Here is a 13,394-nt window from a genome sequence, read left to right on the forward strand (position 1 = left end):
GGGCCGAGCCGAGGTTCTAGCCAATGAGAGGGAGGCGATAGGCGGGATCTCCAGCGAGGGAGCCAATCGGAGGAGCGCGGGGGAGTGTCCGGGCGGGAGCGGGAAAAGCGGCGCAGGGCGGGGCCGTGTCCGTGTCGCCCAATCCGTGAGCCGCGGAGGCGGGACCTCCCTCGCCGCAGCCAACCAGCGGCGGGCTCGCGGGCGGAGCAGCCGGGCGCCACCAATGAGGCCGCGTTGCTCAGACCCACCGCCCAATAGGAGGCGGTGTGGGGGCACGGCGCGGGCGGGACCACCCAATGGGAGCGGCCTGGGGGCGGGCGGACGGCGGGGGCGGTGGAGTGAGGCGGCGGCGCTCTCGTCGCTCGGCCCCTTTCTGTGTCGGCGCCTCGCAGAGGGAGCATCGCGCGCTGAGCCGCCCGCCGACCAGCCCGCCCAGCCCCGCGCCGCCGCCATGGCCAAGTCCGAGGTAAGCGCCCCCGCCGCCCCCCGGCCCCGCCCCGCCGTTCGCTCCCGCCGCGGCCTCCCCGCCCCCGCCGCCCCGCTCTTGCCGCCGCGCGGGCCGCGCGCACCGCGCCTGCGCGCGCCGCCCGCCCGCCCCTCACTACGCAGGCGCCGGCGCCCCGCTGCGCGCCGGGGGGCTTCCGCGGCGCATGCGCAGACCCCGCGCGCGCGCGCGCGCGCGCGCCGGCTCTTCCCCCCTCCTTCCTTCCCTCCCTCTCCCCGCCGCGGCGCCCCGCGCGCGGGGCCACGTGCGCGCTCTTTGTGCTCGGGTGGGCGATGGCGGCGGCTCCGCGCATGCGCAGAGCGAGGGGCCGGGCCCTCGCCCCACAGCCCCGTAGAGACCCCGGCCACCCCCAAAGTGGGGGCTTGGCGGGGAATCAGGGCCACTTGGGGTCGGGGTTGCCCTTTAGGTGGCATTTAGGGGGGGGTTAGGGTGTGCTTGAGGGTTAGGCGGCCCCGCAGGTGGGGGTTGGAGGGCTCAGGGCGCTGCAGTGTCACAGAGATGAGCTCTGAGGGGGCTCAGGGTCCATTTGGGGCCAGGGTGGCCCTACAGAAGGGGTTTGGGGGGCTCAGGGGCTGCTCTGCCCCACAGAGGGGGGCTGAGGGGCTCAGGGTCCATTTTAGGCCATGGCAGCCCCACAGATGAGAGGTTGGGGGGCTCAGGGTCCATTTGGGGCCATGGCAGCCCCACAGATGAGAGGTTGGGGTGCTCAGGGTCCCCGTAGGGCCTGGGTGGCCCCACAGATTCACTTTGGGGGTCTCAGGCCCCTTGCGGGGGGGCTGTAGCCTCATAGTGGGGCTGGGGACCCCCTGGGCTTGGTCGGTCCCATAAGTGAAGTTTGGGGTCCCCAGGGGGTTTTGGGGGGCTTGGATACGTCCATAGGTGGGATCTGGGGGTGATGGGGTCTCCCCAGGGCTGGGGACAGTGCTGGGTATGACAGGGCCCCCTGGGGCTGGAGGAGCATGAGGAAGCCCCATAGAGAAGATTTGGGGGTGATGAGAGTTGCAAACAGAGAAGATGGAGTGCGGAGGGGGCTCAGTGAGGGGGGACTGGGGGTGCCAGGGCCTCCCTGGAGCTGTGGGGACCCCAGGGAGGAAGTTTGGGGTGCCAGGGCCTCCCTGGAGCTGGGACAGCACAAGGGGATCCCATGTAGGAATTAGGGGGGTGTGTGTGTCCCCCTTTCTCACACCCTTGTCCCCATAGTCTCCAAAGGAGCCCGAGCAGCTCCGCAAACTCTTCATCGGCGGCCTCAGCTTTGAAACCACAGACGAGAGTCTCCGCAGCCACTTTGAGCAATGGGGCACCCTGACCGACTGCGTGGTAAGGACCCCCCCCCCAAAACACCCCCTTTGTGCCCCCCACATGTCCTTTCTGTCCCCAGAACCACTATGTAGAGGGGTAGGTGACAAGTGACAGCTGTCAGTGACCCAGCACTGACAGGGTAAAGAGGGGAGTGGAGGGAATGGATTCACATCCCTATGGAAGGGGGGGTGGGTGCTTTATTTTGGGGGGGGGGGATCACACAACTGACGCGTCCCCGTCCCCATAGGTGATGAGGGACCCAAACACCAAACGCTCACGAGGCTTCGGCTTCGTCACATATTCCTCGGTGGAGGAGGTTGACGCCGCCATGAACGCCCGGCCACACAAAGTGGACGGCAGAGTCGTCGAACCAAAGAGAGCCGTGTCCCGAGAGGTACGGAGGGGACATCGCTGTCATTGTCCCCAATTGAGGGGGGGTGAAACGCCACCAGGGGGGGCGCTCCCCAGACCCCAAACCCACCCTGGGGTGTCCCCGCAGGACTCGCAACGCCCCGGCGCCCACCTCACAGTCAAGAAGATCTTTGTGGGCGGCATCAAGGAGGACACGGAGGAGCATCACCTGCGGGACTATTTCGGCCAATACGGCAAAATCGAAGTCATCGAGATCATGACGGACCGCGGCAGCGGCAAGAAGCGCGGCTTCGCCTTCGTCACCTTCGACGACCACGACTCCGTCGACAAGATAGTCAGTAAGTCCGAGACGTGCGCCGAAAATGAGCGAGGCGCCCCATTTTATGCTTTTTACCCTCGCCCCAAAGTTTTACCCCACACCCCTAAGTTTTACGTCCTACCCCGCAGTCCAGAAGTACCACACGGTGAACGGGCACAACTGCGAGGTGCGGAAGGCGCTTTCCAAGCAGGAGATGGCCAGCGCCTCGGCCAGCCAGCGAGGTGAGCCCACGGCCCGGTGTGCCCCCCCAAACCCACCCCCCCGCCGCCGCTAAACCCGCTGCCTGTGCTGTTCCTAAAGGCTGTCCCCCCCCGCCGCCCCCTCTCCTAGGCCGCAGTGGATCCGGTAACTTCGGCGGCGGCCGCGGAGGCGGATTTGGCGGTAACGACAACTTCAATCGCGGCGGGAACTTCGGTGGCCGCGGTGAGTGATTCTGGGGAGACACACATCAGCTGCCACCCCCCTTGGGGACACTGACATGTGGCTCAGCCCCCAGCTCTTTCTTCTCTCCCCGCCTTCAGGTTACGGCGGCAGCGGCGGCCCCGGCTACTCGGGCGGCAACCGGGGCTATGGCGGCGGCAGCACCTACGACGGTTACAACAACGGTGGCGGCGGTTTCGGCGGCGGCAGCGGGGGCCGGCGCCCGGCACGGGGACCTGCGCTCGCCGTGCGGAACGGCCTCTCTGAAGCAGGGACAGGTGGGAACCCCCCCAGACCTCCAAATGTATCTCTGGGCCATGGGGTGACTCCAGGCTCCCCGTTAACCCCCCCTCCCAGGGCTCCCAGTTACACCTACCCAGACCTCTGGGTGCCTTTAGGATCCCAGTTAATCCCCTTCCCCCAGATCTCTGGGCTCCCCACTACACCCCCCCCCAATCAGGCCTTTGGGGTCCCAGTTAACCACCCCCCCAGGCCATTGGGCTCCCAGTTAAACCCCATTCTGACAGTGTGCCCCCTCCCCAGATCACCAATTAAACACTCCCCCAGGCTCCCAGTTAAACCCCCTCCCAGGCCACTGGGCTCCCAGTTAAATCACCCCAAAGCTCACAGTGCCTCTGGGTTCCCCATTAAATCCTCCCCTATCCCCCAGATCTCTGGTTGGCTTTGGCCTCCCAGTTAAACCCCATTCTGACAGTGGGGTGCCCAGAGACCCCCAATTAAACACCCCCACCCAAGGCTCCCTGTTAAATCCCTCCCAGATCTCTGGGCTCCCAGTTAAACCCCATTCTGACAGTGGGGTGCCCCCAGACCCTCATTGAACACTCCTGGATGCTCCCAGTTAAACCAGGGGGGACCCCCAGGCTCCCACTTGCTCCCTGTTAATTAACCCCCTCCCCAATTCGTCTGGTGCCTCTGGGCTCCCAGTTAAACCCCATTCTGACAGTGGGGTGCCCCCAGACCCCCATTGAACACTCCTGGATGCTCCCAGTTAAACCAGGAGGGGACCCACAGGCTCCCACTTGCTCCCTGTTAATTAACCCCCTCCCCAATTCGTCTGGTGCCTCTGGGCTCCCAGTTGGACCCCATTCTGACAGTGGGGTGCCCCCAGACCCCCATTGAACACTCCTGGATGCTCCCAGTTAAACCAGGGGGGGACCCACAGGCTCCCACTTGCTCCCTGTTAATTAACCCCCTCCCCAATTCGTCTGGTGCCTCTGGGCTCCCAGTTGGACCCCATTCTGACAATGGGTCCAATTCCTTCAGTGCCTCCCGGTCCCTAGGTACACCCCCCCATGCCTGGATGCCCCACCACTAGTTTGCATTCCCAGTTAGACCCCACTCTGAGCTCCCAGTTAAACCCCCCCCCGGCCATAGGGTGGCTCTGTGCTCCCCATTAACCCCCCCACAATCTCCCCAGTGCCTCCAGTCTCCCCATTAGCCCCCCCCAGACCCTCAGGTATCCCCCAGTTCCCCATACCCACCCTCTCCCTCCTTTCCTTCCCCCCCCAGGCAGCAATTTTGGCGGCGGGGGGAACTACAATGACTTCGGCAGTTACAACAACCAGGCGTCCAACTTCGGCCCCATGAAGGGCGGCAATTTTGGGGGGCGCAGCTCGGGCCCCTATGGCGGCGGTGAGTCCGGGGTGGGGTGGGGTGTTTGCTTGTCTCCCCCAAAATTTTGGTGCCCTTATTCTCTGTTTTGAGATTATTTTACTACCTTCTCCAGCCCTGAGGTGATTCTGGTGCCCCTGAGGCCACAATTTTGTGGGTTTAGGTCATCTTGGTACCCCAGTTTTGTCAGCTGAGGTGATCCCACCACCCCTGGTGCTGCCATTTTGAACCCTGAGGTGACCTTGGTGGCCTTGGTGCCACCATTCTGTGTTTTGAGGTGATTTTGGTGCCCTCGGGCTGAAATTTTATGGTTTGAGGTGATTTTGGTGCCACATTTTGAGCCCTGAGGTCATCTCGGCGCCACTATTTTGAGGGTCCCAAAACTGCTCCCCAGGACAGTGGGGGACGCTCATCGCTGGTGGCTTTTTGGCCACCTGGGCAACACTACACCCTGAACATCACAAAAATGCTTTAAAAAAGAACCTTTTTAAAAGCGCCGTCACCGCGCTGTGTCGCTGACGGAACCCGAAGCCACCACAAATCCCCTTCTGTAGCCACCAAATGTCCCCGTGTTGGTTTATTTTGCATTTGTAGCACTAACACAGCGCTTTTTTAGATCATTTTGGGTGCGTACCTGCAAAAAAGCAGCATTTTTAAAGCCTTTTTCCCCCCTCTACACAGGCGGCTACGGCAGCTCGAGCGGCGGCGGCAGCTACGGCGGCGGCAGGAGGTTTTAACACCCAGGTGAGCGCCAATATTAAACTACACATAACCCCCCCCCGAATCACAGAATCGACTGGGTTGGAAAAGACCTCAGAGATCGAGTCCAACCCTTGGTCCAACTCCAGTCTGTTTACCAGATCATTGCACTAAGCGCCATGTCCAAGCTCAGCTTAAAAACCTCTAGGGATGGCGAGTCCAGCACCTCCCTGGGTATCCATTCCAATGCCTGACCACTCTCTCTGCACAGAATTGCTTTCTAATCTCCAGCCTAAATTTCCTGTGGCAGAGTTTAAGCCCGTGCCCCCTTGTCCTATTGCTGATGCCTGGGAGAAGAGCCCAATCCCCACCTGGCTAGAACTGCCCTTCAGGTAGTTCTAGAGAGCGCTGAGCTCAGCTCTAAGCCTCTTCTCCAGACTAAACAAGCCCAGCTCCCTCAGCCTCTCCCCATAGGGCTTGTGTTCAATCCCCTCCCCAGTCTTGTTGCTCTTTGGACCCGCTCAGCCCTTCAATCTCTTTCCTAACCTGCTGCACCTTTTAGATTAACGTCATTGCCTGTTATCCACAGGACACCACGCTTAGCGGGAGAGGCGATTCAAGAGAGGTGACGGGGCCGCCGCAGGTGACACCGCTTGTGACCGCGGCCCCTTTGGCAGCGTGTGGGGGGATCAGTGGCCACCCCCCCACCATGACGCCACCACGTCCTCGGACACGAGCGTCTCCTCCGCGATCCCCCCAACCCACCAAGGACTGTGTATTATTTTTTTTTTGTGACTCAGTAATTAATTAATTGTACAACCAGGTTCCTTTTAGTTTGTTCTGTGCCGTGGAAGCATTCCGACGAGGCCAAAAACCCCCCAACCCTGGGGCCTCGCTTTTATTTGCGCGCCCGTGCTGTCGATCGCCGACTGTAACACGATCGCTGACTGTAACACAACCTGACGCTGAATAAATGTCTCTTTTTTTTTTTTTTTTTTTTTTTTATATATATAGAAAATAATCCTTTTTAATTAGATTTTGCCATATTTCAAAGCTCCACACTCACATCCTGTGGTGCACACCCCCCAGAATAATAGCTCAGGCTTTTCCTTCTCCTCCCCACAACAATCACCCCAATTTCAAGCTGCCACCTCCCAACTTGTCCCCGATAGCGTCCCTTTGGTGTCACCCCCCTCACCCCACCCCAAAATCCCAATTCCCCCCCCCCGCAGCACCGCGGACGCTGTAGGTAAGAGCAGTTTCTGTGTCTGTCCCCTCCCTATTGTCCCTTGTCACCCCCCCATGTCACTAACACCCACTTTTTGCTCTTCTAGGAGCTGCTGGTAAATGAGCCCATGGGCAGCAACAGGTGAGTGTGGGGACAATGTGGGGGGGTGAGGGGAAACTGGGAGCACCCCTGGGGTTGGGGACACCCCCCTCACAACTGTCCCCTTCTTTACAGCGCCCGTGGGACCCCTGAGGTGTTGGATTCGCCGGGGGGGGGCGGGGGGGTTGTAAATAAATTTTTAAAAAGGGTGTTTTTGTAATTGTGACCCGTTTGTGGGCACAGGGAGAGGACAGGGGTGGAGGGGACAAGGTGACACTGATGGGGAGGTGATGGAGATGATGGGGATAAAGGTGGAGGGGACAGGGTGACACTGTGATGGAGATGATGGGGATAAAGGTGGAGGGGACAGGGTGACACTGTGATGGAGATGATGGGGATAAAGATGGAGGGGACAAGGTGACACTGTGATGGGGAAGTGATGGAGATGATGGGGACAAGGATGGAGGGGACAAGGTGACACTGTGATGGAGATGATGGGGATAAAGGTGGAGGGGACAGGGTGACACTGTGATGGGGAAGTGATGGAGATGATGGGGATAAAGATAGAGGGGACAGGGTGACTCTGTGATTGAGATGATGGGGACAAGGATGGAGGGGACAGGGTGGCACTGGGGAGCAGGAGAAGGGATGAGGACAGAGGGGACAGGGCTGGGGCTGAGAAGCGAGGGGACAAAATGGGGACAGAGAAGGGGGGGGATGAGGTTGTGGGGACCACAGGGAAAGTGAGAGCCACATGTCACCCCAGGAGACAGGGACAGGAGGTGACAGGCTGTGACACCCCAGGCTGGGAAGGAGTAACGGATGTGTCACCTGAATTAAGGTGACAGGGTGACACCTCCTTGCCCTGGAGGGACAGAGAAGGAATAGAGGTGGCAGGAATGTGTCACCCCAGGGTGCTGGGACAGGAGGTGACAGGTGACACAGGTGCTGGCCCCATCCAAGCTGGTTTATTGTCTGTTTATAGAGGTGACAGTGATGGGGTGTCCCCAGGATGTCACCTGCAGAGCTGGGGGGTGCTGGGGACACCCCGGGGTGGTACAGGGGACACTGGGGACAGGACCCTGGGTTCATTGGGCTCTGGGGATGTGGGAGCACCCAAGGGTGCAGTGGGGTGCAGGGGGCACCCAAGGGTGCTGTGGGGCTCTGTGGGGTACAAGATGTCACCCCAAGGACCCCCCAGCACCCCAGGGGGTTCAGGTGTCACCCAAGGGTGCCATGGGGCACAGGGGTCACCCAGTGGTGCCCTTGGGCTCTATGGGGTTCACAATGGCACCATGAGCACCCAAGGGCCCCCCAGCACCCCATCAGGTACAGGGGTGCTCTGGGGTGCACCCAAGCCTCCCCCGCTCCCCATGGGGTGCAGCCCCCCCTCATTCCCCCAATGTGCCCCCTGCATTGGGTGCCAGGTGCAGCCCAAGGCTTTTGGGGGGGGGCAGCTCCTCATCCTCCATCACCCCCCTGTGCCCCAGGACCCCAATGTCCCCCAGCACCCCCAGGGGCACCCCATTCCCTGTCACCCCCATGTCCCCCAGGATACCTTTGTCCCCCAAGACCTCCCTGTGCCCCATCACCTCCACATTCCCTGGGACCCCCCCATTCCCCAGCACCCCCAGGGCCCCCAAGAACCCCCCGTTCCCCATCAGCTCTTCATTCCTCAGGGTCCCCCCATTCCCCATTGGCCCCAAGATCCCCCCATCCCCCTGGACCCCCCCCATTCCCCAGCACCCCCAGCGTCCCCCCATTGTCCAGGACCACCCTGTCCCCCAAGACCCCCCCATTCCCCATAAGCTCTGCATTCCCCAGGACCCCCCCATTGTCTAGGACTCCCTCATTCCCTAGGACCCCCCCATTGTCGAGGGCTCCCCTATTGTCCAGGACCCCCCCACTCCCCATCACCCCCCCATTCCCCATCACTCCCTCATTCCCCAGGACCCCCCCATTGTCCAGGACCCCCCCATTCCCCATCACTCCCTCATTCCCCAGGACCCCCGCATTGTCAAGGGCTCCCCTATTGTCCAGGACCCCCCCATTCCCCAGGACCCCCCCACTCCCCATCACTCCCTCATTCCCCAGGACCCCCGCATTGTCAAGGGCTCCCCTATTGTCCAGGACTCCTCCATTCCCCAGGACCCCCCCATTCCCCACGATCCCCCCACTCCCCATCACTCTCTCATTCCCCAGGACCCCCCCATTGTCCAGGACTCCCTCATTCCCCAGGACCCCCCCACTCCCCATCACCCCCCCATTCCCCAGGACCCCCCCACTCCCCATCACCCCCTCATCCCCCAGCCCCCCCCCCGTTCCCCGGCCCCCCCCCGTTCCCCATGGCCCCCCGCACCATGGCCGCCACCCTGGCCAGGTCCCTGCGCAGCCCCCCGCGCACCCTGAGCAGCCGCTCCCGCTCCCGCCCCAGGCGGCCCAGCTCCTCCCGCAGCCCCGCGATCGCCTCCAGCTTGCGGCGCCGGCACCTCTGCGCCGCCACCTTGTTCTTGGCGCGGCGGCGGATGTCGCGGGCCAGCGCCACCTCCGCCCCCGACAGGCGCGCCCGGCCCAGCGCGGCTCGGAACGACTCGGCCGGCAGAGCCACCAGCGCCTCGGGCGGCAGCGGCAGCGGCCAGCGGGGCGGCGGCAGCGGCGGAGCGGGGGGGCAGAGCGGAGGGGGCGCGGGGGGGAAAGGGGGGGGCGGGTGACACGTCCAGACCCTGGGGGGAGAAAGGGGGTCAGGGGGGGGTGGCCCGGGGGGAGGAAATTGGGGGGGGGTCAGGGGATGGGCGTGGGGACAATGGGTGTGCCAGGGGAGGGGGGTGCAATTGGGGGGTTACAATGGGGGTCTCAGGGGTGCCAGGGGGAGGGGGGTGCAATTAGGGGGGGGTTACAATGGGGGTCTCAGGGGGGTCAGAGGCAGGGGGTGCAGTGGGGGGGTATAATGGGGGTCTCAGGGGTGCTATGTGGAGGTGGCTGCAATTGGGAGGGGAGTGCAGTGAGGGGTTTACAATGGGGGTCTCAGGGGTGCCAGGGGGAGGTGGGTGCAATTGGGAGGGGGGTGCAATTCGGAGGGGTGTGCAGTTGGGGGGGGGTTACAATGGGGGTCTCGGGTGCAATTGGGAGGGGGGTGCAATTGGGGGGGGTTATAATGGGGGTCTCAGGGGGTTCAGAGGCAGGGGGTGCAGTTGGGGGGTATAATGGGGGTCTCAGGGGTGCCAGGGGGAGGTGGGTGCAATTGGGGGGGGTTATAATGGGGGTCTCAGGGGTGCTATGTGGAGGTGGCTGCAATTGGGAGGGGGGTGCAGTGGGGGGTTTACAATGGGGGTCTCAGGGGTGCCAGGGGGAGGTGGGTGCAATTGGGAGGGGGGGTGCAGTGGGGGGGTATAATGGGGGTCTCAGGGGTGCCAGGGGGAGGTGGGTGCAATTGGGAGGGGGGGTGCAGTGGGGGGGTATAATGGGGGTCTCAGGGGTGCCAGGGGGAGGTGGGTGCAATTGGGAGGGGGGGTGCAGTGGGGGGGTATAATGGGGGTCTCAGGGGTGCCAGGGGGAGGTGGGTGCAATTGGGAGGGGGGTGCAATTGGGAGGGGGGTGCAATTGGGGGGGGTTACAATGGGGGTCTCAGGGGGGTCAGAGGCAGGGGGGTGCAGTGGGAGGGTATAATGAGGGTCTCAGGGGTGCTATGGGGAGGTGAGTGCAATGAGGGGGGGGGGTACAATGGAGGTCTCAAGGTTCAGAGGCAGGGGGGTGCAGTGGGGGGATATAATGGGGGTCTCAAGGCAGGAACGTTTTGGGGTGCACCCTGGTGGCCGGCAGGGGGCGGTAGGAGCCTGCGGAGGGGGGCGTGGCCACACTGAGGGGGCGTGGCCACACTGAGGGGGCGTGGCCCACCTGCAGCTCGCTGAGCGACAGGATCTCCTGCCACGTGATCTCCACCTCGGCGGGGCCCGGCGGGGGCGGGGCTGTGGGCGGAGCCAAGGGCAGGTACCGCCCCCCCAGCTCCCCAAGCGCCCCCAGCGTCTGTGGGACAAAGCGCCTCGTTGGCTCTGATTGGCTGCAGGCGGCCCATAGCCCCGCCCCCATGGCCCCCCAGGAGCCCTCCGGGTCCTAGCGCCCCCCTCAGTCCCCGAATCATCCCCAGACCCCCCTCAGTCCCCACCCATGACCCTGACCTCCCATGTCACACCCCCCCAGACACACAGACCCCCCCTCAACCCTCCCCAGTGCGACCCCCACCCTCTGAGACCCCCCCGCTCACCTCGGGGTCCCCCATGTCGAAGCTGCAGCGTCGCCTCCTCCTGCCGCCCCAGATAAGGGGTTATGGGGGGGGCACACACTGACCCCTCCGCAGGACGCCTGGGTCCCTTCCCGCTCCCACTTCTGCTTTCAGGGTGCAGCGAGGGTAATGGGGTGCAATGGGGGGAGCGATGCCCCCACCCATGGGTGCCCCCAGGCGCCACCCACCTTGCGCCACCGCGTTGCCCAACGCCGGGACGTTGCACAAGGACCGAGCGGCGTCGCCGCCACCCCCCTCCCCCCCCCCCCCCAATGTGTGTGTGTGTGTGTGTGTCCCCATGTCCCCCCCGCTCCCCGCAGCCGTTGGGGCCGTTTCCGGCTGTTCCCGCCCGGGGCTGAGCCGGGTCCCCGTGTCACCAACGCGCTGGCGCTCGGCCAGGACACCCTGCCTGTCCCTGCCTGTGTTCTGCCTGTCCCTGCCTGTCCCTGCCTGTGTTCTGCCTGTGTCCTGTCCCCTCTTGTCCCTGCCTGTCCTGCCTGTGTCTTGCCGGTCCCCTCTTGTCCCTACCTGTCCCTGCCTGTGTTCTATCTGTGTCCTGCATGTCCCCTCTTGTCCCTGCCTGTTCTGCCTGTGTCCTGCCTGTCCCTGCCTGTCCCTGCCTGTGTTCTGCCTGTGTCGTGTCCCTTCTTGTCCCTGCCTGTCCTGCCTGTGTCCTGTCCCTTCTTGTCCCTGCCTGTGTTCTGCCTATGTCTTGCCTGTCCCTTCTTGCCCCTGCCTGTGTCTTGCCTGTCCCCTCTTGTCCCTGCCTGTCCTGCCTGTGTCTTGCCGGTCCCTTCTTGTCCCTGGCTACCCTGCCCGTCCCTTCTTGTCCCTACCTGTCCCTGCCTGCATTCTATCTGTGCCCTGCCTGTCCCTGCCTGTCCCTTCTTGTCCCTGCCTGTCCCTTCTTGTCCCTGCCTGTGTTCTGCCTGTCCTGCCTGTGTCCTGCCTGTCCCTTCTTGTCCCTGCCTGTCCTGCCTGTGTCTTGCCTGTCCCTTCTTGTCCCTGCCTGTCCCTTCTTGTCCCTGCCAATCCCTGCCCATCCCTGCCCGTGTCCTGCCTGTCCCTGCTCTCTGCACTCTGCCTGCTCCTGCATATCCCTGCCTGCACCCCAAATCCTGCCTGTCCCTTCTTGTCCCTGCCTGTGTCCTACCCGTGTCCTGCCTGTGTTATATCTGTATCCTGCCTGCACTCTGCCTGCTCCTGCCTGTCCCTGCCTGCACCCCAATCCCTTCCTGCGTCCTGCTCCCTGTCTGCACCCCAATCCTGCCCGTGTTCTCTCTGCTCCCTGCCCGCCCCCCCATTACCGGGACCCACCTGCTGCCCGGCGGGACGCGGGGACACGCGGGGACACGCGGGGACAAGTAACGGGCCCGGCAGCGCCACCCCCAGCGCTGGGACGGGGGACCCGCCCCGGGGACACCCTGGGGACAACGCGGGGGGGGGGGGGCAGGAACCCGGGGGGGGGGGGGGGTGGGGACACTGGAATGGGGGACACAAAAGGGTGACAAGGGGGTGGGGAAACGGGGGGTGCGGCGACAAAATAGGGGACGTCATGGGGACACGGGGACAAGAGGAGGGGGACACACGTGGGTGCAATTGGGGGACACAGGTGAAACGGAGGAATAAACTTAATTAGAGTGTTAATTGGCGTTTTATTGACAGCGGCTGGGGAATCATCATCCAAAGTGCACCCAACGTGCTTGCGTTGCTTATACACGCACAATTATTGCGTGTGGATTACAATTATTGCGTGTTGATTATAATTATTGCGTGTGGATTATAATTATTGAGTGTTGATTACAATTATTGCGGGTTTTTAACCCAAAATACATCAATGTTAAGAACCGGTCGCATCAACGGGGTACCCGGGGGGGGTTATTCCGCGGTCTTTGCTGCCACCCAGTGGCGGGTACCGGTACTGCAGCCCCTTTGAGGGGCTCCAGGTTGCCCTCCCCACATCGGCACAGGCGCAATTAGCGCTCATTTACATCACTAATTGATTAGTTTCTTATTTACAATATATCTATTAACTTCAAGGGGACGCAGCTGGGGGATATGGGGGCAATTATGGGGTCACAGGGACGAGGGGACACAACGGGGGGACATGGGGACAATTATGGGGTCACAGGGACAAGGGGACACAGCTGGGGGACATGGGGACAATTATGGGGTCACAGGGACAAGGGGACACAAGGGGGGGACATGGGGACAATCATGGGGTCACAGGGACAAGGGGACACAACGGGGGGACATGGGGACAATCATGGGGTCACAGGGACAAGGGGACACAACGGGGGGACATGGGGACAATCATGGGGTCACAGGGATAAGGGGACACAACGGGGGGACATGGGGACAGTCATGGGGTCACAGGGACAAGGGGACACAACGGAGGGACATGGGGACAATCATGGGGTCACAGGGACAAGGGGACACAACGGGGGGACATGGGGACAATCATGGGGTCACAGGGATAAGGGGACACAACGGGGGGACATGGGGACAGTCATGGGGTCACAGGGACAAGGGGACACAAGGG

The 13,394-nt window shown here is 62.8% G+C and overlaps 2 protein-coding genes across 3 annotated transcripts; one reads left to right on the forward strand and one right to left on the reverse strand.

Moving 5' to 3' along the window:
* The first annotated feature begins 322 nt into the window (after positions 1-322).
* On the forward strand, positions 323-6,070 carry HNRNPA1 (heterogeneous nuclear ribonucleoprotein A1). 2 transcript variants are annotated; one of them, XM_080360584.1, is made up of 10 exons: positions 323-466; positions 1,706-1,822; positions 2,052-2,198; positions 2,304-2,514; positions 2,624-2,716; positions 2,796-2,918; positions 3,017-3,193; positions 4,446-4,568; positions 5,229-5,291; positions 5,836-6,070. In XM_080360584.1, the coding sequence occupies exons 1-9, from the start codon at positions 452-454 to the stop codon at positions 5,282-5,284; spliced, it is 1,062 nt and encodes a 353-aa protein (XP_080216710.1). In that variant the 5' UTR covers positions 323-451; the 3' UTR covers positions 5,285-5,291; positions 5,836-6,070. The 2 variants fall into 2 exon arrangements, with proteins under 2 accessions (XP_080216710.1, XP_080216711.1); XM_080360585.1 differs by having other exon boundaries at positions 2,826-2,918.
* A 2,802-nt stretch (positions 6,071-8,872) lies between these two features.
* On the reverse strand, positions 8,873-10,883 carry NFE2 (nuclear factor, erythroid 2; the record flags this gene model as incomplete). Its single annotated transcript, XM_080360560.1, has 4 exons — positions 10,835-10,883; positions 10,468-10,596; positions 9,132-9,296; positions 8,873-9,082 (listed from the first exon to the last, which is right to left on the reverse strand). Exons 1-4 carry the CDS (start codon positions 10,847-10,849, stop codon positions 8,873-8,875), a joined length of 519 nt encoding a protein of 172 aa, XP_080216686.1. The 5' UTR covers positions 10,850-10,883.
* Positions 10,884-13,394: the final 2,511 nt, after the last annotated feature.

The sequence above is a fragment of the Nesoenas mayeri genome (assembly GCF_963082525.1).
Source record: "Nesoenas mayeri genome assembly, chromosome: 28".
Taxonomy (NCBI): Eukaryota; Metazoa; Chordata; class Aves; order Columbiformes; family Columbidae; genus Nesoenas; species Nesoenas mayeri.